The following is a 22,117-nucleotide window of genomic DNA, read 5'->3' as shown; positions in this document are numbered from 1 at the left end:
TCCCCTGAAATTCAGCATTAGCATTTTAAAAGCCTTAAACATACAAGTTTATTTAGACTCAAGCTCTCCCAAGCTCTTGCTTTCCATATTTATATACACACGTATTTTAACGTATATAAAATGTCTGTCTATAGGGCCTGGAAGGAAGTTCTCGTCTGCCGGCCCGTCTGGGAGGCACAGGCACGGCTGTGGACCTTGGCTCCCGGGAGATGGAGTGAAACCTGACAGGATCCAGGAATCAGCTGCCCAGCTGGGAGTGAGTGAGGCTGCAGAGGTGCTGGGGGGATTGGCCGGGTGCTGGACCCTGTGAGGGAATCTCCATGGCCCCAGATCAGTTGCTCAGTGAGAAGGTCTCTGCGCCCTGCATGCCCCCATGGCACCAGGGAGGCTGGGATGGGGCATGGTAGGCAGACTGCAATGCTAAGGGACCTAGCTCCAACAGCCTGCTGCAGTCTTCAGTGCTTTAAAACAGAGGTGACCAGAGGCCACAGGAATGGGCAGGGTGACAGAAGGGTGGCACTGATGGCCACTGTAACATCCCAGGACCAGTGGTACCTGGGTTCTGGGTTACACCATGCACAACGTGCTGTGAGCACCAACTGGGGCTTGATCTAGCCCCCCTCCCATGGCAAGACACTAGGGCAGGGACCAGAGCAGCCAGTGGCTCTCACTGCAGATTTGGGACAGTGTGGAGGCAGCAAAGCACCTCCTGAGAACACTGGTGTTCCCTAGACCTGTAGGGTTTGTAAGGAAAGTTCTGGTCTCCTGGGACAAGAAGCTCCCACGAGCAAAGTCCAAAGCATGGGCAGGGCATGGGGATGGCCACTCTTTCCAGGCAGCCAGAGGAAGGAAAGCAGGGTGCAGAAGCCAGCAAGAAAGCCTGAAGGAGCAACACGACTCTGCAGGATAAACCTTGGAGACTGGAAGCAGGAAAAGACTAGTGAGTCCTCATGATGTCCAGCTCCAAGAGGTTCAGGAGAGTCCTGCTGCTAGGGCTGCACACACAGCATCAACTTGATAGATCATGGAGGAGCCAGACCTGTGGACCTGAGGCCATACAACTGCTCAGCCTGGTGCTCCTCTCTCCTTCCTGCCCACAAACCAAACAAGTGTCCCAAAAGTGAGATCAAAGGCTGGTGCCAAGAAGGTTTTGTGTCCATCTGAACACCACTGAGGTGGGCAGCCCACTGTCCCACGGAATGACTGGCTGCTTACATTCCCCTCGTGTGGCTCTGCTCCAAGGCTGCCAGGAAGATGGGAGCCATCCACTTCGGTTTGACTGCATAAGGGATCAGATTTGCTGCTCCTTCCTGAAAGATCACAACCATCACCTACAAAAGCAAACATGAATGGCTGAGGGAGGAGTATGTATGTATGTATGTATGTATGTATGTGTAACCATCCAACAAATGCTTTTCACAGTCTCATGTCTTGCAAATGGGTTTGGTTGCAAATACAGAATCACAGAATGGTTTGGGTTGGAAGGGACATTAAAGCTCATCCAATTCTAACCCCCTGCCATGGCCAGGTACACCTAGTCCACTAGACCAGGTTGTTCCAAGTCCTGTCCAGCCTGGCCTTGAGCACTGCCAGAGATGGGGCAGCCACAGCTTCTCTGGGCAACCTGTTCCTGTAACCACCCTCAGAGTGAATAATTTTTTGCTATTATCTAATCTAAATCTCTCCTCTGTCAGCTCAAAGCCATTCCCCCTTGTCCTGTCACTACATAGCCTTGTACAAGTCCCTCCCAAGGTTTCTTGTAGTGCCCTTTAGGCTCTGGAAGCTGCTCTAAGGTCTCGCCAAAGCCTTCTCTTCTCCATGCTGAACAAACCCAGCTCTCAGTCTGTCTCCATGGCAGAGGTGCTCCAGCCCTTGGAGCATCTTTGTGGCCTCCTCTGGACCCACTCTAACAAGTCCACATCCCTCTTGTTTTGGGGCTCCAGAGCTGAACGCAGGACTCCAGGTGGGGGTCTCATGAGAGCGGAGTAGACGAGGAGAAACCCCTCCCTTGACCTGCTGGTCATGCTCCTTGGGATGCAGCCCAGGAGAAGGCTGGCTTTCTGCAAGTGCACACTGCTGGGTCATGTTGAGCTTCTCACTGACAAATACCACCAAGTCCTCCTCAGGGCTGCTCTCAATCCATTCTGTACCCAGCCTCTATTTGTGCATTGAATTTTCCTGACCCACATGAAGGACGATGAACATCTTGGGAAGGACATCGCTGCAGAGCTGTTGCAGGTGGTACCCACCTCTCACAGGAGCCAGGGCAAGGGACAAAGCTTCAGGTGCCCCCATCATGGTGTAATAGTGGTGCAAGACTCACAGGAAGGAGTAGGGTGCAGTGTGTGCACACACTGCTGCTGGGCTCTGCACCCACACCAACCTGCTGCCCAGGGCACTGCCCAGTGACACCCAGGAGCCAGAGGTGCTGCTGGCTGGGGACCTCACTGGGCATCATGGCAGGCCTCTGCTTCACCACGTGCAGATGCAGCACGTGGCATGCCACTGCAAGAACCTTCTCACATCAACCCCGGTTGTACATCTGCCAAGGAAGTGCTCAGGACAAGCCTGTCCAAAAGCACCAGCACCTACAGAGTTGGGAAGTTCCATCTCAGAGAAACATAAAGAACCAACTTGGTGTTAACAGCACTGTGATGGGCACGGGCTGTGACAGTCTGCTGCATGGGTACGATAGAGCAGCACAGTGAGGAGACTTACTTGCTATGTGAGAGGTGACCCATTCTTCAAAGCTGATAAGCAGCTCAGCCAGCAACACCTTCCTGAAGGTGTGTAGGACACAGGATCAACAGTCACATCTATAACTGGGAACAGAACTTCATTTCCTTGGTCGCCTCCCCAGTTCTCTTGAAGACAGTAACATTTATGACTGAAGTTGCCTGACTCAACCCATCATCTGCTCACCTGATGATGACAGCAGTGTGGAGACCTGGTTAGATGAGGAAGGGTTAACCTCCCAGTGCCCGCCTTGGGATTCCTGAAGGCCCTATTATCCTGAACTATTTTTCATAATTACTGCCACACACGTCGAGTGCATCAAGAGTGAATCTTCACTTTGATAATTTGTGCTGCGAAATCTCACTTTGGGATCTACTTTTATCTCACCCCAAACACCTGCAGGTCGTAAAAGGCAAAAAGGAAAAGAAAACGCCTCAAATCCCGGCCAGGTTTTCAAGTGTCAGAGAACACTAAATTAATGCTAAATTCTAACCGACACAGTAAAGAGCCCCCCACCCTCTTCTTAAATTAGCTAAATAAAAGGACTGAGACTTCAACGTATAATTAAGGCACAAGGAGGTAAAGCTGTAGCTGTTAAGTAAGGGGATGTGGACTTTTCAGAAGCTAAAATGTATCCTAAAAACAGAAAGGGAGAAGGCTTTGTGTTTAAGTCAAAGTCCCTGTGGACCTCTTTGGGCTTTGCCACAGCTTTCTGGCTAAATGCAAAGCCAGGTAATTACGCTCCCCTCTGCTTCTGTTTCTACACACCCAAAATGGATGCCTCGCTCCTTGCCGCACACGGAGACAAGAACTCTCTTTAATTAAACCTTTGTGAAGCCTCTGCGATCCTTGGATGAAAAAGGCTTCGTACCTTAGGAACATGTTTGCGCACATACGCGAGGCAAAAAACCTCTAGCATGAAGCTGGAGCTGAACTGCAGCACGTTTCTTCTTCCTGCAGCTTGTCAAAGGCCTTGAAGCTCATCCTTACCCACACTTCCCATTCCAATCTGGTCCCTTAGAGAAGGGATTTTGTTTATGAAACTCAGGGAACGTCTGGATTATAATCCCTCTCCTGTCAAATTAGCTGGGAAATGGTAATTTTCCTCAGGGGACACTGGTGCCCACGAAGCACACATCTAACATTTATCACTTCAGTTAATGAAATATCATCCCAGCCAGCTGCTGTAAGCACCTCTGGATGTCAAACTGCCAGGGGCAGATAAATGTCCCGTTGAATCCTACCAGATTCTAATAAACAGCTTTTAGGTAGGAACTTGTGTCCAATTTATAAACGTTAAAGAACAGCTTGTGTTTCAATCCCATCCAGGTGCTTTACAATCCTGGCACAACCCCTGACCACAAGGCTATGCGTTTCACATCAGCACACTCGACTCATCGCACAGATGTAGGTAGAGTCATCCACAGATTATCTAGATGTGGGGAGGGAATCTCTTGCCTGGGATTAGGAACGTCAGACTGACAAGTGAAAGAACCATCAAAATAAGGCACAGCACTCAGGGTTTAGCCCCACTTCCCCTCCACGCTCCTCCATCCCTCTCACATACTTGCTCTTGGGCAGGATTTCAAAGTAACAGCCCAAACTCAGCCCTGATGGAAATGGGTGCCAAACTCCTCAACTGCAGTACAGGAGAGGAGAGGCGCAGCTTAAACCCATCTGTGCTATGGGGCAGCATCATGAGAGCGAGGAGGAGGAGGCTGGCAGAGCCACCGGGCTGCAAAGAGCAGCCCTCATTACGGCTGTGTTCCGCTGCCCGCCTGCTGCGTTGATGAGATGCACCAGCCGCATCCCGAGCGGTCTCTCCCAGGCTCGGGGACGGTGGTGCAGGGCTGCAGGGACGTGGTTTACATCGCAGGGAGGGCGGCTAAATCATTCTCTGGAGTGGGCACAGTCTGTGTGGTCCCTTCTGCTGGAAAAGTACAGTGCGTTCGGCGGGCGCAGGAACCGATATTACCCGGCACAAACCCACGTGCATCCCAATGAGGGGGGAAGGGCTGGCGGACACACCGCTCTGCAAATACTGCTTTATTAAGACATAAATATAAAGCTGCACAGGAAAGGAGCAATGACAGGGTAAACCGTGCCAGTACTGATGTGTTCGGATGATCTTACGATGCTTGAACATCTGGTTCTGCTGCTGGCTTCCATAAAATCATCTTTAAAACCTACTCCGGTTATATCTCCATCAGCTGTTCAGTGCCCACAATGACTTCATTAACATGTTTGGCTGAAAAGAGAGAGAGGGAGGAAGAGAAGAGGAATTGAGTTTGCCACAGTGCTTCAGACCTCTCATTTTGCAAATCTGCAACTATAAAACAAATGAGAAAAGCAGATTCTGGGGAGCTCAAACACGGATTCGCTGCCTTTCTGTGGACTCCAGCATCAATCCCACACACATGGCAAGAGCCTAAACAACTGACTAAACATCAGGAGGTTTCCCTAATGAGTTTTCACATGTATGTGTCACTACAAAACAAGAGAGCCCCGACGGAAGTCACAGCTGCTGCTGACAGGTGTAATCCTTGGTTGAGTCGAAGAACCCTCCACATCCGATGTGGAGATGTGACATAAAATTAGAGATCAGTAATGCACCCGGCCCTGAAGAGCGCCGTGTGGCCTCAGACTGCAGGCAGCCTGGGGAGGAAAGGGGCTGCTGAGCATCTGGGGCCATCATGGAAGAGGGTGAGATCCTCTCAGCAACCCCTGAGATCTCAACCTGGCATCTTGAAAAGAAAGAACTTTGATTTATTTTGTAATTTAAATTTGACTTCTCCCTCCTGGATTAGGCTCTGGATGGAGCCTCTGCAAAAGCATCTGTGTGAAGCAAGGTCTCTGAGCACTGTTATCACCTCTAAGGGGAACAGTGGACAGCCCTCCTCAGACTCCTTGTGGAGCAAACATGTTGGAGAGGCCAATTCCACAAGGTCACTCCTTTGCCTGTTCCCAGGAGCTCTGCACAGCCCCAGCGGACACATTCATGTGCCAGTCCCTGCCCCAGCACTGCTAATGCACTACTGAAAGAGCCTTCCCTTTAAAATGCAAAAGCAGCTTGTCAGGGAAGGACTGCAAATAAGGGATTTGAAGCCAAAATAATAAAAACACGTAACTGAAAGCCCAGTGCCTAACCCCCCCCCCAAGCATGTGGCCTCAGAGCATGACACAAAGCTGGTGTGCTCGAAGTGGGTGTCCTCAGGGTACCATGAGGGGGAGGTGGTGAATCTAAATTGCTCTCTGGGAGCTGGACACCTATTCAGGTGGAGCTCAGGTGGTCTGACCCATGCCCTCAGGCTTTCCATCTCCCCTTCTGCACATTAGGAATAACAATTGGCTCTGGAGCCCAGGATAAAGCTCAAGGGTTGCTAGGTGCTGGGATACACTGATGGAGGCTGTGTTGTCCCCCACATCTTATACAGCAGTGGGGGTGGATAGCCAAGGATGATGGAAAGAACTGGTTGTGTTTTATTTACCCACCTAAAACTCCTCTCCTCAGGGGAGTGGATTTTGCAAGACTGCTGCAAAACAACAAACATGCCACCTTTGGCTAAATGAAGAAATTCCTGGCAAACCCCAGGCTGGCTGGGCCAACATGATGTTTCTCTTGGTTTAAAATTCAAGGCATTACCTTTGTACCATGCAAACCAGTGCTCCAGAAAGGGTCTGATCAAAACCTGCTCTACAAACTTCAAGGAATATTGGACTGTGGCAAGACAATTTCCCAATACAACTCCAATCCTATGAACATATGGATCCTGCTGTCTCCTCAGCCTGGGTTAGCCACACACCTCCTTACAGAGACCCTTCATGAAGGCGAGAATACAGGGATCAAGGAGCTTCTCATCTTCAGCATCAGTTTGAGTCATTTAGTTCTTTGCTGAGGGTATTCAGTGACAAATGACAACGAATCCTGGAGCCTCATGCTAACATCCTGAAGTTGGAATGTGGAGCTCCATCTCCAGCACTTTGGGCAGGATGAGCAGAGGTGGATGCAGTACTCAGGAAAACGAGGGACTGACTGTACAAGTGCCAGGTGCAAGTGTGATGTAGGTAGCACCACACAACCTCTGCAGCACAGCTCTGCCAACAGCCTCAAGTCCAGCCTTCAGCACCTCTCTCCTCCCGTCCTAGACCCCACACAGCTTTGCCAAGGTACCTCAAATCCAACCTGCAGCACTTCTTGCTATAACATTCCTCACCCCCAACAACTTTCCCAATATATCTCAAACAGGCCCTGTAGCAACTCCTGTGACTCCATTCCTGAACCTTCTCCAAGCAGACTACCTATCATGTTGATTTCTATGATGTGAATAAGACCCTGGCTACCATCCAGTGAGAGTAATTACGTTATGCCTCTGCAGATTAAACATGCCTTCATCTAGGCTTATAAAGAGCCATGTCAATTTATGGGTCTATATATAGGTTATCTGTAGCAACACTTTTTAATGAGGAACTTCTTGCTTCGTTTCAGACAGCATCCTGCACTGTCCTAAACACGCAGAGCTGGGATGGGGCCTGTCGCATACTTTGTGGCAGAGGTGCTACCATCTGTTTGTATTGTGCACTGACATGCTTGCAGCTGACTTGTATCTTGCATTTTATACCTGATGAATCCAAAAGACTACTTGGGAGTGGGCAAATAAGATCACTCCTATTTTACAGATGGGGAAACTGAGGCAGCAATGAGCTTAAAGAGTTTAAAGGCACACAGGAAATCAAAGCATGCATTCCCTCATCTCCATCCCCCTGCTCATTTCGATCCATGTTGACCAGATTTCCCAAAGTGGGCACACACAGCCTGCCTGGTATGTCACTGCTACTTCAGACTCCCATGAAATCACCAAACTCATTTCTCCCTGCACAGGCTAAAAGAAAACACATGAATGTGCCTGCCTTAAATCTTCGAGAAAGTGTTTAAGTGATAAAGAGGAATGGTTTTGCTAGAAACAAAGCCTGATTCCGCACCCTGAGGGGATGCGATAGGCAGATAAGGATTCACCCTGCTTCCCTCTTCCCTTCCCAAAGCCCTCCTTGTGGAGGGAAGGGAATTCAGACTCCAATGTGTGTGCCAGAGAGCCGAGCTGCAGATAGCGTTTCATTATCAGCCGTGGCTGCCAGTTGCCAGTGGCTCTGGCTGGTACCAGCAAGCTCAGTTCATGCAGAAACTCTGCCTGAAACTCCGGGGGAGGAGGGAGAAGTACCTCACATGCTTAGCTGTTCAGCTCCCTTCTCCTTCCCTAGCTCCCCATTAGGGATTTCTTACCAGGCTGCCTTTTATCTGACACTGGCAGGGTTACAGATGCATTCAGCCCACAGAGAAAGAAGCGGGATTAGAGAAAGGACTTTCAGAAACCCTTAGAGTTGGACTCCGCAACCTTAAATCATGTTCAACTAGATCTTCTCAGATTGGGAGCATCTGGTGCTAAGCGAATCCAGAGCTGATCAACACATTCAACCTTCTTGATTAGCACTTTGCTTCAACTTGCTGATGCAGCCCAGCCTGAAGCCAGCCTGGGCTCTTGAACCCAGCGTCCACGGGGATTTTACTGAGTCTAAATCAAAAACCTGTCACTCGTTAGAGATGCGTTCCTGCTTTGGAAGACATTTGTTTACACATACTGTACACTAGCCCCTTAAAAACATACGCACAAGGCGAGCTGGGGAGCAGCGTGCAGCTTTTGGTGCTTGGCTAAAACCAAATTGTAATGCAAATAAACAGAGGGGCGGAAATGACTGCGCACAGGCCAGCACAAACCCCACCAGCACCCGGGGACCCCCGCTCCCCAGCCTTCCTGGCAGGTTCCTGCCAAGCTGCTCGCAGAAAGGGGATGCCGGAGCATTCCTTTAAAAGCCATGTGAAAGCATCTCCTTGTTGTTTGCTCAATTAGCCCCAGACAGATTGCTGCTGCTGCTGCTGGTGGCAACTCTGGGTTGTAAAGGAGGAGGGGAAGGAGGGGAAAGGGAGGGGGGGGGGGAAGGAGAGAGAGGGGAAAAAAAAAGGGTTAGGGCCTAGGCCCAGGACCACCACGAAGTTCCAGCCCTCAGGGGCTCCAGAAAACGTTCAGTTTACTCACTCAATTACATACACTGTTTTATAAACCCTTTAAAATAAAATAGAAAACAGTCCCTGGCACAGAATTACTGCTCTATTATACAGCAGTGATGAAAGCCACTGCTGTGTATTTGCTCTCTTTAAAGCAAGAGATAGTTTAACTTAAAAAACGAGGCAGGGGGGAGGGGAGACTGCAGAAACGCATGCACGAAAACACGCTGTGGGTGGTTCCTACCACATTCACCCAGGACAGAAAGGATCAGAGAGTGGGAGAGAAGAGCAACTTGTCTCTGCAGTGATGGTTGGCCCTGGAAAAGCAGCCAGGTTGGGAGTGGGGGGGGGGGGAAGGAACTAAAGGGGCTTAAGGGGATGGGAAGCAGCTGAAGCTTGACTTTGGGAGGCTGGAGGGTGTTTTAAATTACATGCAGAGATAAAGAAGGGAAGCAGGTGATGGGGGCTGATTTGTTTGTGTTTACAGAGCAGTGGGGCTTTCCAGTCAAGGCCTGCTCGCTCCACAGCTACTTACAGGATCACTGGAGATCAGGGGTGACCACGCTGTGGCCCTAAAGGCTGTCAGTGCCTCACAGATTTGTCTGAAGTGCCGTGTCTCTGTGCTGGAGGGTCTCCGAAGTGATGCTGCCCATGAGCTGGGTGCCCCTGCTGCTCCCAGGGGTGGGATAAGCAACTCACCCCAAGGGCTGGTGAAAGCTTCAAACAGATCAGCTCTGGCCTATACCTGGGTCTCCAGCCCATGGAACAGGTGGGCAGCTGAGACCTCATCCCAGCAACCATGCAGCGCACAGTGCCAGTGCTCACCTGGTTCAGCTGAGGCTTTTCTCATAGTTCAACCAGTATTAACACCTTTACCCTCAAACCTGCCTGGGGAATAGATGTGTACTGGGAGTGTAAAAGAGACAACACTGAATTCAGTGCCTGAAGAGAGATGAATTTACTGTGGCTTGGAGCAGACAGATGGGGAGTTAAAGGTGCATGGGAAAGTGATTGGTCAAGGACCTATGAGAAAGGTTAGTAAAGGATATGGGAGACCACGAGCTTGGGATGTGCCTGATACCAAGCTTCTCAGGGAGGGGGGACACACTTAGAGTACTGGTACAGAGTCCTAGCAAAGTGTTAAGAAAGGGACAGGATTGTACTGACCAATGTGCTCCCATGGACTATCGCCACCTCACAGCAAATGTAAGCAGGGATCTCAGAAATGCCGGTTTGAAAGACTGTCCACACTTCCTGCCAAGATGGCAAAGATGCCGTATTTGCCTGGATACTGCTGCCTGCTGCGCTGGATGCAAGCAGAGGTCCCTTTCCTTTCTCAGTGTCCTTTGGGGTGTTCTTCCTGGCTCTTTCATGTGGCTGGGCTCTAGCAGAGCACAAGTGGTTATTTTCTCTGCGTGGAGCATGTAAAAATATTTCCACAAGGTTACGAACTGCTGCCTTACGGGTAGACTCCACAATGGACATGCTGCGAATGTGGCAGCTCGTTTAACCCGCTCGCTTGGGAAGCCTGAACTTCCCTGGCCAGGAATGACAGTGTGCCCAAGTGTGACAGTCCCCAGTGGCACAGGGGAGGATGAAGCATTGCTGAATGGATATTATAGGGAAGTTTAATGCCACTGCTAAGGCAGAACTCATAAACCATTTTTATACAACTTGGAGAAGAGGCTTATTAGGATCAGTTAGAAATGTAGTCCCTGCATGGTCACTGAGACAAAAACGACAAATACTTAAGAGATGCCTCTTTTAACTGCCAACAATATCTTTGCCACAGACACTCAGCAGTTAAACTGCTTTAGGGAGCAAATCAGTTTTGCTATAAATTTACACCATTCCTACATCATCTCCAGCTCATCTTGCACCACAGTGCACAGTATACATGTGTGCACTGTTTAGTCTGTGTCTGTTCTTCATGAGATTTCCTAACTCCCATCTGTGCTGCAGCATGCTTTCTGATCCCGACCTTGTGTCGTGCTAAGTGTTTTCAGTTCCTGAAGACTTCACCAGGAGGTACTCAGCATCTTGCAAGAGCAGATGCTCACCCCTACTTGAATGCAGAGCACCAGCAAGTCCCTCAGTTACTTCCTGCCCTTATCCTGCTAAATCTTGCCTGAGGTGAAGCATCCTCACAAGCAGTCACCCATTCATATGTAGAGGTTTCATAAACTGTACCTGCCTTCAGAGGATGACATTAGAGAAAAATGTGCTCTTTGGCCCTCATTAAAATAAAACAATCTTACTCTGTTTCATTGAGAAGTCCTAGGACTCCAAGCTTGGAACAGGACTTGGAAAATGATTGGGAACAGGAGCCAGTCCTTACTGGATATGTGCCTTTTTCTGTTCTTGTGTGAAACCACAGAGTTTTGGCTATGTGATAAGCCACTGGAAAAAAATAAATCTCAGTTTGCACGTGTTCTCAGGAGGGCAGCTAAAAGCTCCAGGGACTGTCTGCAATGAGCACTCTCAACCATGGAAGTGCAGGAGGAAGGCAGGACTTCCCCCACACTTTTATCCCTGCTCTATGGACCAGTGCAGTGCACAGAACTGCTTCCCTCCTGTGCCCAGAACAATCCTGCCTGGGCACGACACTGGTACAGAATGGGACACAGTCTGACTCAAAACAGTCAGGGAACAAGTGCCAGATGGGAAATGGAGCATGGGACTGTTAGGCAAGGGGACTGGAAACAGCAGCTATGCTCAGACCAGAGGAGCAGTCAGGTGGATATCTGGGAATACCAAGTAAGAGGGAAAATCAAAACTCTCTGTGGGAGAAAGACTAGAGGAAAAACCAAAGAGAAGCCTAGGAATGGGATGACTCTGGTCCTGGGACAATGACATAGCACAACCTGTGAAGTCAGGATCATGTAGGACATAGGAGATGTAGTTGGGGCTCAATGCCAGTGCTGGGAATAGGAGCAGTAAAGTCTACAATAACTACAGCCTTCTCCTCCCAGTACCAGGAGTGGATCTGAGGGCTGCTGATGCCCATGGGCATCTGTGAAACCTCCTGCAAAGAGGTTCTCTTGTCCCACTGCAGATCCAGCTCCTTTTAATGAAGATGATCCATCACTATCAGTTTTCATCAGCTGAAGCAGCAAAAGGCAGTACAGTGGAGTTCAAGTTTCTGACACTGCTAATGGTCTATGCAAGGGCCAATCCTGCATAATAAAACTTCTCTTGTTTCTTTTTTTCAGTGGACTGAACTTTCCCTCCCAACATGCACAAAGAAAATGCTAAGGCTAGAATGTCAAGTCTGTAATAGCTAGGAAATGCCATATGTAACATCCAACTTCAGCACTTAAGTTGGCCAGTCCAAATGAATAGGTACATGATTGGAATCACCCTGTCTCTCAGGTCTCTGTAAAACAGAGAAAAAAACCCACGTTGAGGAGGTAAAATGTGAAGCTGTTAACAGTTGTGAAGCATTAAGATGACAAATGTTGCAGAAAAGCCTTAGAAAGGAAGGATCTTGCCTCTTGCATAGCGTGCAGTAATTAAGGTTTGAGACACAAACTGAAACAAGACAGGAAAATGAGGAATATGGAAAGCCCCGGCATTCAGCAAGCACTACTCATTCTAGGTGCTGACTGTGTCAAAGCACCAAGGAAAATAAAAATATATGGTGGCACAAAAACTGCACAGGAACAAGCACACTGAAGTTCTAGTCTACAGCCTGACCACAGAGGTGATGCTGCTACTAAGTATGCACCAGGATGCCAAGCTAAGATTACATCAGCATCCTGAATGCTGGTATTTTTTCCCTTTCTGAACATACACTTTGTGGCAACAACACTCCTGTAATGCACTTTTGCGATGTGCAATGACTCAAGCTGTCCTTAAACAACACTGGCTCCATAATTCCCAATGCACATAAACCATCCCTGCCCCAACAACAACAGAGATGAGGGTGAGAGATAACACGGTGAGTTTTATGTCAGTTTTGCTAGTTCTATCCTATGTGTGTGTGTGTCTTTACCATCTCTGTTCCTGGTGTTGCTTTGAAGAAAGGTTAGGCCCTTTACTGTGTATGCCTCTTCCCAGATAACCTATACCAGATGTATAATGTACTCCCCGCTGAATCTGGCCTAGAGACTCCTTTGGGAACTGTACTTACTGACTCCAGGGCTCATCTGACTCCTTGACTGGCCCATCACCAGCACTCCCTCCCTGTAGTCCTACTTCAATGCTGCTTTTGAGCTCCTCTTTTAAAATAGGTTCATCAAAAAGGCTGGAGCATGATTCTAATAGCTGTCTTCAAAACAGTGATTGAATGCTCTGCGCAATTAAGTTCTTCCAGAACTGCTGCCTGCCATTTCCTACCCCTTTAATAATTACCTCCTTTTTCTTAGATACCAAAGTGTTTTTCAAACTGCTACCTGCATGAGGTAGCTTCACAAAGCCCATCTGTTAATTCTCTGCTGGCAAATTTCTTAAATTAAAGTATCAAAGAGGAAGGAAAGTGGATGCTTCCTAAGCATGGTAATAAAAGCAGTAGGAAGAGAATAGTATGACTCTCAGGAGGCACAGCTTGCAAATCCAGAAGTTTAATAAAACTCCATACCTTGACTTTAACAGAGGCACTTAAAAGTACCATCTCTGGCCAGTGCTGTGATGGGGCTTAAGTTAAGGTGAGACTGGGACATCACAGCTGACAGTTACCTGCCCCTTCCTGTGTCTCTAACTTTCTTTTCAGGTTGAAAATACTAAGCTGCATCTGATCTACCCCAGTAACCAGTGTTGGAGTGTTCCCTCTAGTTAGGTGTCCAGAGCTTTGCCAAGCCCCATTATTAAGTGATGAGGTCTCCCGCCATGTCCCTAGGGATATTATCCCACAGCCTACCAGACCACATCGTTAGGAAAACGTTCCAGATAGCCAACCTAAATTGTGTTTAATTCAATCCCATTACTCCCAGCTGTACCATTTGGACCACCCTAAATATGCCCATATTCTTCCACAGAAGGACGAGAGCTGGTTTGAGTTACGTTTGCGTATCATTTGTGGTAGCTGTTCTCCTGCCATCCTCCTTGCATGGGACTGGAGTTCATTTCATGAAAGGAGGTCAGAGCAACACTGGCTCAAAGAGCTCCTGTACCCCGAGCAGTGTGGCCAGGACTCGTACAGCAGAGCAGGGAGCACACAGCCAGTTCTGCAGCAAAGTCAACTGTGGGATTTGCCTGGGGCTGTGTAGGATGATTCAGGGATATTTCTACCTTTGATGAATCCTGGCTGATGCTCTGGAATAAGGGACTGCTGTATTTCTATTTTTTTCATGTTTCTGGGAAGGTGTACACAGCTTTGCTGAGGAGGTTTCTAGCATGTAACTCCCAGACTAGGGTCAGCAGCCAGCTGCTACTGCTTACGTCTGCTCAAGTGTGATCAGCTTGCAACAAAAGGTGGCTCCAACCCAAGAGAGAGTTTTTTTTCCCTAACCTGGCCATGGAAGCTCGAGTTTGAAGAAGGAAAAGTTACCAAACAGAACAACACAGCCAAAGTCTTGATGAAAGGAGGAATATGGAAACAGACTTACAGGGCCACACCAAAAGCTTGGCACAAGATACAGGAAGTCTTGGGCAGGGGAAAGGAAGTCATGGCATGCTTTCACAGCGAAAAAGAGAGGACCCAGTTTACTACAGGACCAGCCAAGGTCAGAAGAGACATGCTGGGCTGGAAAGACTCCACAGTTCAGGAAGTAAGTCATGAACTTCGCAGACAGATCCCAGACCACCGAGGAGAACCTGACCCCCAGCCCAAAGAAATTCCAGAATGGTTAGGAAACTGAGGCAGGGAAATGAACTGAGCCTTTATTATTTTTTCTTGCTCAGCATAATGGTGTATTCATGATCTACCTGAGTGTGTCTTTGCTAACGTCAATCATAGGTTTCTGAACAGTTTAACTAGAGGGCCCACAGACTCATTAAGAAGTGGGTTTAAGCTTTGGAGAGGTGAGCAGGCAGTAGACTACAAAAATAGGCAAACGAACCACAGGTTATAGCTCTGTTACTCTCCCTGCAAATACATCTGCAGACCCTGAAAAATATTCAGACAAGGACAATCAAGGAGAACAAATGATTTCCATTCTAAAATCAACGAGATTAGGATCTGGACCCTGGAAGAGACTACTGATGTGAGCAAGGTCAAAGGGTGATATTTCTGTTTGATATAATCTATGAAAGAAATAACACATATTCCTATTTCCTAAATAGCTAAAGCCTACGCTCCATCTCCTCATAGTTCATGCTGCAACTTAACAACCAAACATGAGCTGATTCAGATCTCCTACTGATTAATGCCCATATAGCGCTTCAGGACGTGGTTAGTGGTGGGCTTGGTAGTGTGGCAGTAGTAGGTTAATGGTTGGACTCACTGATCTTAAAGGCCTTTGAGTCTATGATTCTATGTTCAGGCATCAAAAATAATGCAAATCTTCACTGAATGAACACTGCAAAGGCCACTGATTTAGACTGATGTGATGGGCAAAGCCATGAGTAGGCAAAGACTGGCATACAGGAACCAAGACCACAGTGCACAGAACACTCACTGGGTGTTCCCTACAGTATCAGAGATGTGCAACTGCAAAATCAATACACTGTTTTCAGGAGTCTTTTTCACTTTTAGTTTCAATTTAAAGGAAAATTTGTCACATGCATGACTGACAGTAGGCTACTTTATACTACATTAAATGCAAACCCTGCTCTGTACCACAACACTTACAATTGAGAATCCACCCATAAAGACAAAGCAAGCAAACAAATCCTGATCTGAGTAAATAACCTCACATGGAGCCTGAAAAGGAACTCACTTTTGTCCTCAGTCCACACCCTAGAGTGGGGATCTGCCAAACCCCAACAATAAATATTCATTAAAAGCCCTCTGCTTGGGATGCAGTCACTGAGACAGCCATTTCCTGCCCATTATCTCTTAGGGCAGGAAATCAGCAGTTCCACTCAGGCGGTTACCACCGAGCCCTCCCCACGCGCACTTCCAGCGGATGGCTTAAATTTGCCCAAATGAGGGCCACGTAGTTGTAATCCCTCTGAAGTCCCAAAACAGCATTTCACAGCAGTAAAGCAGATCTGAACATAGCTGCTCTTGTATTTAGTAGTGAGCACAGCAGCTCCTAGTATGATATTCCATCTTGTGCTCTTGCTTGGAGCAAGGTGAATAGGAGCATGCTGGCATTGTGGGTTGGTAGCATCTACAGAGAAGGACGTCTGTGCGATCAGTAATTTGACTGACGAAGATTACTAGTCCAAGTAATGGCTCCTTCTGCTGAGGACAACTCCAGGCTGATCTAATTGTGGTCTCTGGGAAAAGACTGTCTTAGCACCCAATCTTTCTTTATAACGACAACAGACCTTTTCCGCCAACTTCAGAGGACCAAGTCCCTGAAGCTGTATTTTCTTATGCCCAGAAGCTGTACTTTCCATGAAAAGCAAATCCCAGTATTACAGGACATTACACTCAAGAACTGCCACCGTTTACTGGCACTTCATGAAGAAGCAGGAGTAAAGCCTCAAGGAAGAACTTCTGAAAATGATTACAAATGTACTGTAAATACAGCTCTGTTGCTTACCTTTGGTTTCCAGCCTCTGATCACTTCCAATCAAACAGTCTTTGATGTCTGCACCCTTCTCTATTATTGCGTTATGACAAATGACACTGCCCTGAAGACAGCACCTACAAGATAAACACAAAGTAAAGCAAGAAAATAATTTAAAATGACAGGTACAAAACAAAGGTATTCACCGGGATATCTAATGAGCTTGCTACATGATCCTGTGAGCAGGTTCAGTTCTCTCTTTTTTCAAGAACTCCACTATTCTTTTCCTGATCTTCACACCCAGTTGCTGGAAAAAATGAAATGCCAGCTGTCAGAATGGGTTTGCAAAAAAGGGTTTCCAGTTTCCCCTCCTGTTAGAACAGCTTTCCTCTACATTTCCTTAACAGAATAAACACTGCCAGAGGATTTCATGGACAAGACAATGGCTTGGGACTTGGGACCTGGATCAGGTCTTGTGTTTTCACAGACAGTCTGGGTAACTACAGCAGTGCGTTCTCTGCTCAGCTCCCCAGTTCAAAAGAGGAGCTCAGTCCTTGCCTCCGCATTTTTCTCGGAAGTTTCCTATGTTCCAGCTTGCCAGGCACTAAGCAAGGATTGGGAGAAGGGACAGCTCAATACCTCAGCTGGTTGGCTTTGTTCACGTTCAAGCACCCAAACGTAATTACTCTGCACTGAACCAATGTAACCCACACTGGACCTGCTCCATCTTCCTTGGATATCTTCACATTCACATAGTCTTTTGACATCTGAAATGCTACACAGGATGGAACTTTACCAAAAGTCACCTTCTTCCAAAATATGTTTGAATCTGTGATAACCATCTTCCAAAATATGTTTGAATCTGTGATAACCAGCTTAAAAATCTGCTCATCTGATTGTCCAGACAGGAAGGAAATTCAGAGTCCAAGTGCTGGCTTTGTAACTCCCCTGTTGAGAGATACTCAGTGAGTTTGGTCTGAGCCCCTCCATGCAGTAAAATGGAAGCTGTGAATCTTTACTAGTGTCAGTGATGTGTCCTGAAATGCTCTTCACTCAGCACCACAAGTACTGATAAATTCCTTCCAAAGCTACAGAGAAAAAACAAGCTATGATGCAAATTATTTGTTTCCTTATGTTCACACGTGCAAAGATAAGCAAGAGGACAAACTGTCATTGAAAAACACAAAATTTGAAGGCACCAAGCTAAGAAGTGTCTAAAAATACTAAGTCTGACATACCAGCTGATTGGGAAGAAAGTGTAAGCAAGATCTGTAACGCCAGGGAGACGCAGGTCATCTGCTTCCCCATATTAACCCTGCTGTGAAGCACGGCATTTCATATATTCTCCCCAGTATTTCTGCTAATACTAACTATAACAACTGTGAATATTCTTGCTATCCTCAGTTGAACAGCTGATCTCAGTCATGAATTTCTGCATGGTGGGTGCCACAGTTCAATGACCTGCAAACATTCCCCATCTTGGTCACAAGCATCACCACTACTCATTGCACTAGTGACATACAGCTGAACCACACCATTGGGCTGCCCCATGGCCAGAATTGATACTCTGGTGTCTGAACTAACAGCATAGAGGAGTTTTGGTATCAGGTCAAAGCCCTGAGCCTCCATTCTGTACTGAATGGAGAGCTAGCCAGCCATGGTCCTTAGGAGAAGAGAGAAACATCACTCCTCACTCCAGACTGCTGATCCTAAAATTAATTCCTAGCATTTTCCTGCTCACACATCATTATTATCTAGTGTACAGAATGTGCCATTAAACATATTACGATTCTGTTGCTTGTGTGAGTCAGAGCAGAAACCATCTGCCCCACAAAACCAGCATTAATTCTGCAGGAGTAAAAGCAATAAAACCGGACCTCAGTCGCAGCGGTTAGCAGTTACGACCCCCCTTGAACAGACTGTCCCCTCTGAACAATTATTCTTTTAACTCACTTAAACTCCCCCTCCTCTGACCTATAAGGAGGCAACGTGAGCAATTATTCCACAAGTAACCAGCTCAGGTTGCCTTGGCAAGGTTTTTACTAACATGTTAATAAGATAAAAAGCGGCAAAGATACACAGCAGACCCCTGCCTGCCTTTGCTCTCACACTGTCACGATCTGCTTCCTTTCCAATAGCTTCATGTGCCCGTGCAGCAGCTCAGGCCATCGTCTTGCGCAAGAGCAATCACTGAGAGCAACTTTGTCTTCCTCTAGGGAGGAAGGAATGCCCACCGCTGCCACCCTGACTTGGCTTTCAGCAGGACTAGTGAGGGTGATGGGAGAGGTTGCTCACTTCCCACTGAAATGGCTCCCATCCAAAATGCACACTCCAAAATACCTCCTCCTGAGACAGGCGGATGAGAGCTTTCCCCTGCAAACTTTTAGGTTCCCACCATCTATCATGGCTTCTGAGCATGAGAGCAGCTGTGAGTGCACTCCACCTCTCAGCATTATCCTCATGCAGGAGGATATTCCCCAGCAGAGAGGAGATTTAAGCTGTTGGTCTGGAGTTCAGGCTGGAGAATACTGCATGTGCGTTCAGAGCCTACTTGGGGATAGTTTTTCAACTAGCATTGTAACCAAGAAACTGCTGATGACATTAACATCAAAGATAAGGGAAGTTCTTGCCAAACCATTTGCTGGGAGGGACAGGCCAGGGAACCAAGATGAACTTGTCTGTGCCAGGTGTTTGCAAACCAACCCTTCCCTAGTGCCAAGGTAAAACAAAACCCAAGAACTCCACCACCCCGGGAGTTTCTTAAAACTTATAAACCCAACCAAATGCAGGAGTTTTAAAACCATACTCGATGCTCAGATTACCCCAATCACACAAACCAGCAGCGAATCCGGCTTTTATTGCTCAAGTGGAACAAAACTTCAAGAGATAAAAACACAATTTGTGGGTGTTCCCTTCACCCGCTGACAGATGTAACACAGCCATTTTGAAACCACTTGCAAATGCCTTTTTTTTCTTTCAAGAAGTATGTTATAAAAGCCTGCCAAGAGAAGTATTTTGTGTGTTTATTTAATTTTTACCATTTTTTTAAGTTGAAGAGTAAGGAATAAACTTTTATTCTCTTACAGGGTTACTGTCACATCTTGGGGCACTCTGCTATATTCTCCTTGGCTAAACAGCCACCGTGGCTCCTGCCTTGCTTAACAATTAGGTGCTATTAGTCCTCAAAGGTGCTCCAACAGCATCCAGCTCCATCCACACTGTCGTGTGTGTGCATACACACACATCTGATGTACTGCTTTATAATGCAAACCATATTTCTGCCCCCCTCCCTGAAAATGTAGTATATTTTTAAACTTTTCAGCACGGTGAAAACGGATATCTCCTGACCTTAAAATCCAAAGAGCATGTTCAAACCCACAAGAGGAACTAATTTGGGGCGTTTGATTTATGGCCGAAATTTCAATTTGAATTTGTTGTAAGTGTAATCACAAACTGAAAGTCTGGCAGCTGGGTGTTTTTGAGAAAATAAATAAAAATACATTCGGTGTACGTCTGCAGAGAGCATTTTACAAGCCCAGTCCTGTAGTGGGAACAGATGTAGCTAAAACATTAATTTGTAATACAGGTACAACGTGCAAATGGAAGCATATGCGTGTACGTCTGTGTCTGTGCACACGTACGTGCGTGTGTCTTACAGAGAGGCTGACTTTGGGGTGGGTTTTTTCCTTTGGAAGTGAGAGAACAAGAGCAAAAGGAGTAGTGGCCAAGGAGGCATGGGGGGATTACAAGGATTTAGGTCTTTAAACTGCAGACCACCTAACAAGATCACTCTGAAATGCCACTAATTTCAGTTAAGGCCACAGACCTCCCTTCCTCTGCCCTCCCTCTCTTCCCCCATTGTAAACAACTAATCCCAGCAGAAAACAACAGAGAGCAAAATGTACACACATTCTGCAACATTCCAGGTCCTTCTTTATCTTTTATTTATTTTTCTAAAAGGTCAGCCTATGGAGGGAGGGAGGGGGGAGGGGAAGAAAGCCAAAAAACCTCAAGTCCATCTCTTGTGTGGGCTTGAAGGAAGCTGGGAGAAAGCAAAGTCCAAGAGCATACAATATGGAGCTTTTATAGCACAGCAATTCCTCGACTCGGCTTACTTCTCCCTCCCTCTGTTTGTGGCAAAGTCACATAGCTTTAAACCAAAGGACAGGGTGGTCGATTACATCTGAAAGAAATGTAAAGAACTGAGAAAGAATTCCATCTCCTATCGACATTATAAATAAGGAAGTATTAGTCCCAGAGACAGGCTGATTTATGCAGCCCTGGAACTGCTGACTTTCAGCCCGCATATCGGTCTATAAATCAAACTCTTAAATCAAGTGTGTCAATTGCCGCAGCACTGTGATACTTAGGAGAAGCAAGGCACCTACCACTGAAAGCAGGAAGATTGCCAGGGGACTGAGGTGCTGTACCCTTCTTAATTTTCTAAAGTGTAAATCTGAGATCAAACATCCTTTGCGGGAACGGGAAATCAAAATACGCAGCGCTCAGCACACCGGGAGCAGGCTGCAGGAGTCCAAGACACAACCCCCTAATTACAGGCTACCCACTGATTATTTAGGACTCTGTGATTAAAGTGATGAACGCTCCTGGGAGAAAGGGGCTTAAGTAACTGAGGTCAAGACCTCAACTGCAGCTCTCGCCCTAGTTGTGCAAGCTTAGGAAGGTATGAATGTCACAGGTTTGCCTTACAGCAAATCTCCTGAAATGCCAGTGGAAGTTATCCAGGACTGCTAGTTTAATCCAATTGTGCCAAAACCCCGACATAATCTTTGTTGGGCAGCAAAGCAAATGAGGTGTCTAAAATGCAACGCTTAAAACTATACACTCACGAGGAAGAAAGAGCCTGGAGCACAGAGCTTAGGACAGCCTGTTGGTACTGCTATGCCATGCCAAGAAGCCGACTCTCCTGCTCCTCCAGATGAGCTACGGAACAGATAGACTGATTCAGGAGTTAAAAGCAAAGGGTGACATGCCTCGGCAGCTACTTTGCTGACTGAGGGGTAACAGCTGTGGATTCCCCTGGGAGCAACATCCCATTCTGCCCTGACCAAGAAGATAACAGCTACAACAGGCACCTTAATAACACTGAGAGGTGGCAAGGAGAAGGGTAGAGCTCTAAAACCTATGAGCAACCCCTCAAGGAATCCCGTTAGCTAGCGAGTCAGTGACTAGGACACAGGATCCAGGAGTGAGGCACAAAGACCATGGGAAAACAGGGAAGAGCCAAAAACATTACTAGGAAACTGGAGAACCTGAAATGTTGCCTTCACCAACATGCTTTACACACCAATACATTTTTATACCAACACGGTTTTCCTCGTGAACTCAGGGCACTGTGAATCTCACGATATACACTCAAGTAAATACCAAAGACTACAATAGGTGCCAGCAGTACATGCTATAATTTATAGATACATTTCAAAGCAAGCATTCTTAAGTGAATTTGGGCTTTGATCTCCTGTTTTTCCCCTTGGGGGTAACAAAATCATTCTACCAACCCCCCTAAATTCTTCACCCCTCTCTGAGGGTGTTTTCACTAAGGAACTTGTTTCATGTCTCTTTTCTAGCCAAGCTCATCACTGTGGTATGGCTTCTTTACGCTTCTTCCCCACACCCTAAACATTTTGCATTACATATTGCATATACTTGCCAGCACTCGTATTTTCCAGTGAAAGTTCAACTGACCTTACAGGATTGCCTCAAACCTACCTTAATGTGTTTTATTAAGTGAAACTTGGGCTGC

General features: G+C 47.1%; 1 protein-coding gene across 4 annotated transcripts in view; it reads right to left on the bottom strand.

Moving 5' to 3' along the window:
* Positions 1–625: 625 nt before the first annotated feature.
* The window catches only part of EIF2B3 (eukaryotic translation initiation factor 2B subunit gamma), a 104,933-nt gene continuing 83,441 nt past the window's right edge, over positions 626–22,117 (bottom strand). For 2 of the 4 annotated variants that reach the window (XM_057425858.1, XM_057425857.1), the window contains 2 exons: positions 16,387–16,490; positions 4,768–4,984 (listed from right to left, as the gene is read on the bottom strand). In XM_057425858.1, the coding sequence (XP_057281841.1) occupies positions 4,932–4,984; positions 16,387–16,490 (157 nt within the window). In that variant the 3' untranslated portion in view covers positions 4,768–4,931. Of the gene's footprint in view, positions 1,332–1,985; positions 3,133–4,767; positions 4,985–16,386; positions 16,491–22,117 lie in introns of those variants that run through there. The other 2 variants (XR_008974459.1, XR_008974458.1) reach the window with 2 other exon arrangements.

This window comes from Pezoporus wallicus, unplaced genomic scaffold (genome assembly GCF_028554395.1).
Source record: "Pezoporus wallicus isolate ANWC-B61680 ecotype Strahan unplaced genomic scaffold, APGP_CSIRO_Pwel_v1 contig_13480, whole genome shotgun sequence".
Classification (NCBI taxonomy): domain Eukaryota; kingdom Metazoa; phylum Chordata; class Aves; order Psittaciformes; family Psittacidae; genus Pezoporus; species Pezoporus wallicus.
This window is presented reverse-complemented; position numbering and strand designations above follow the sequence as displayed.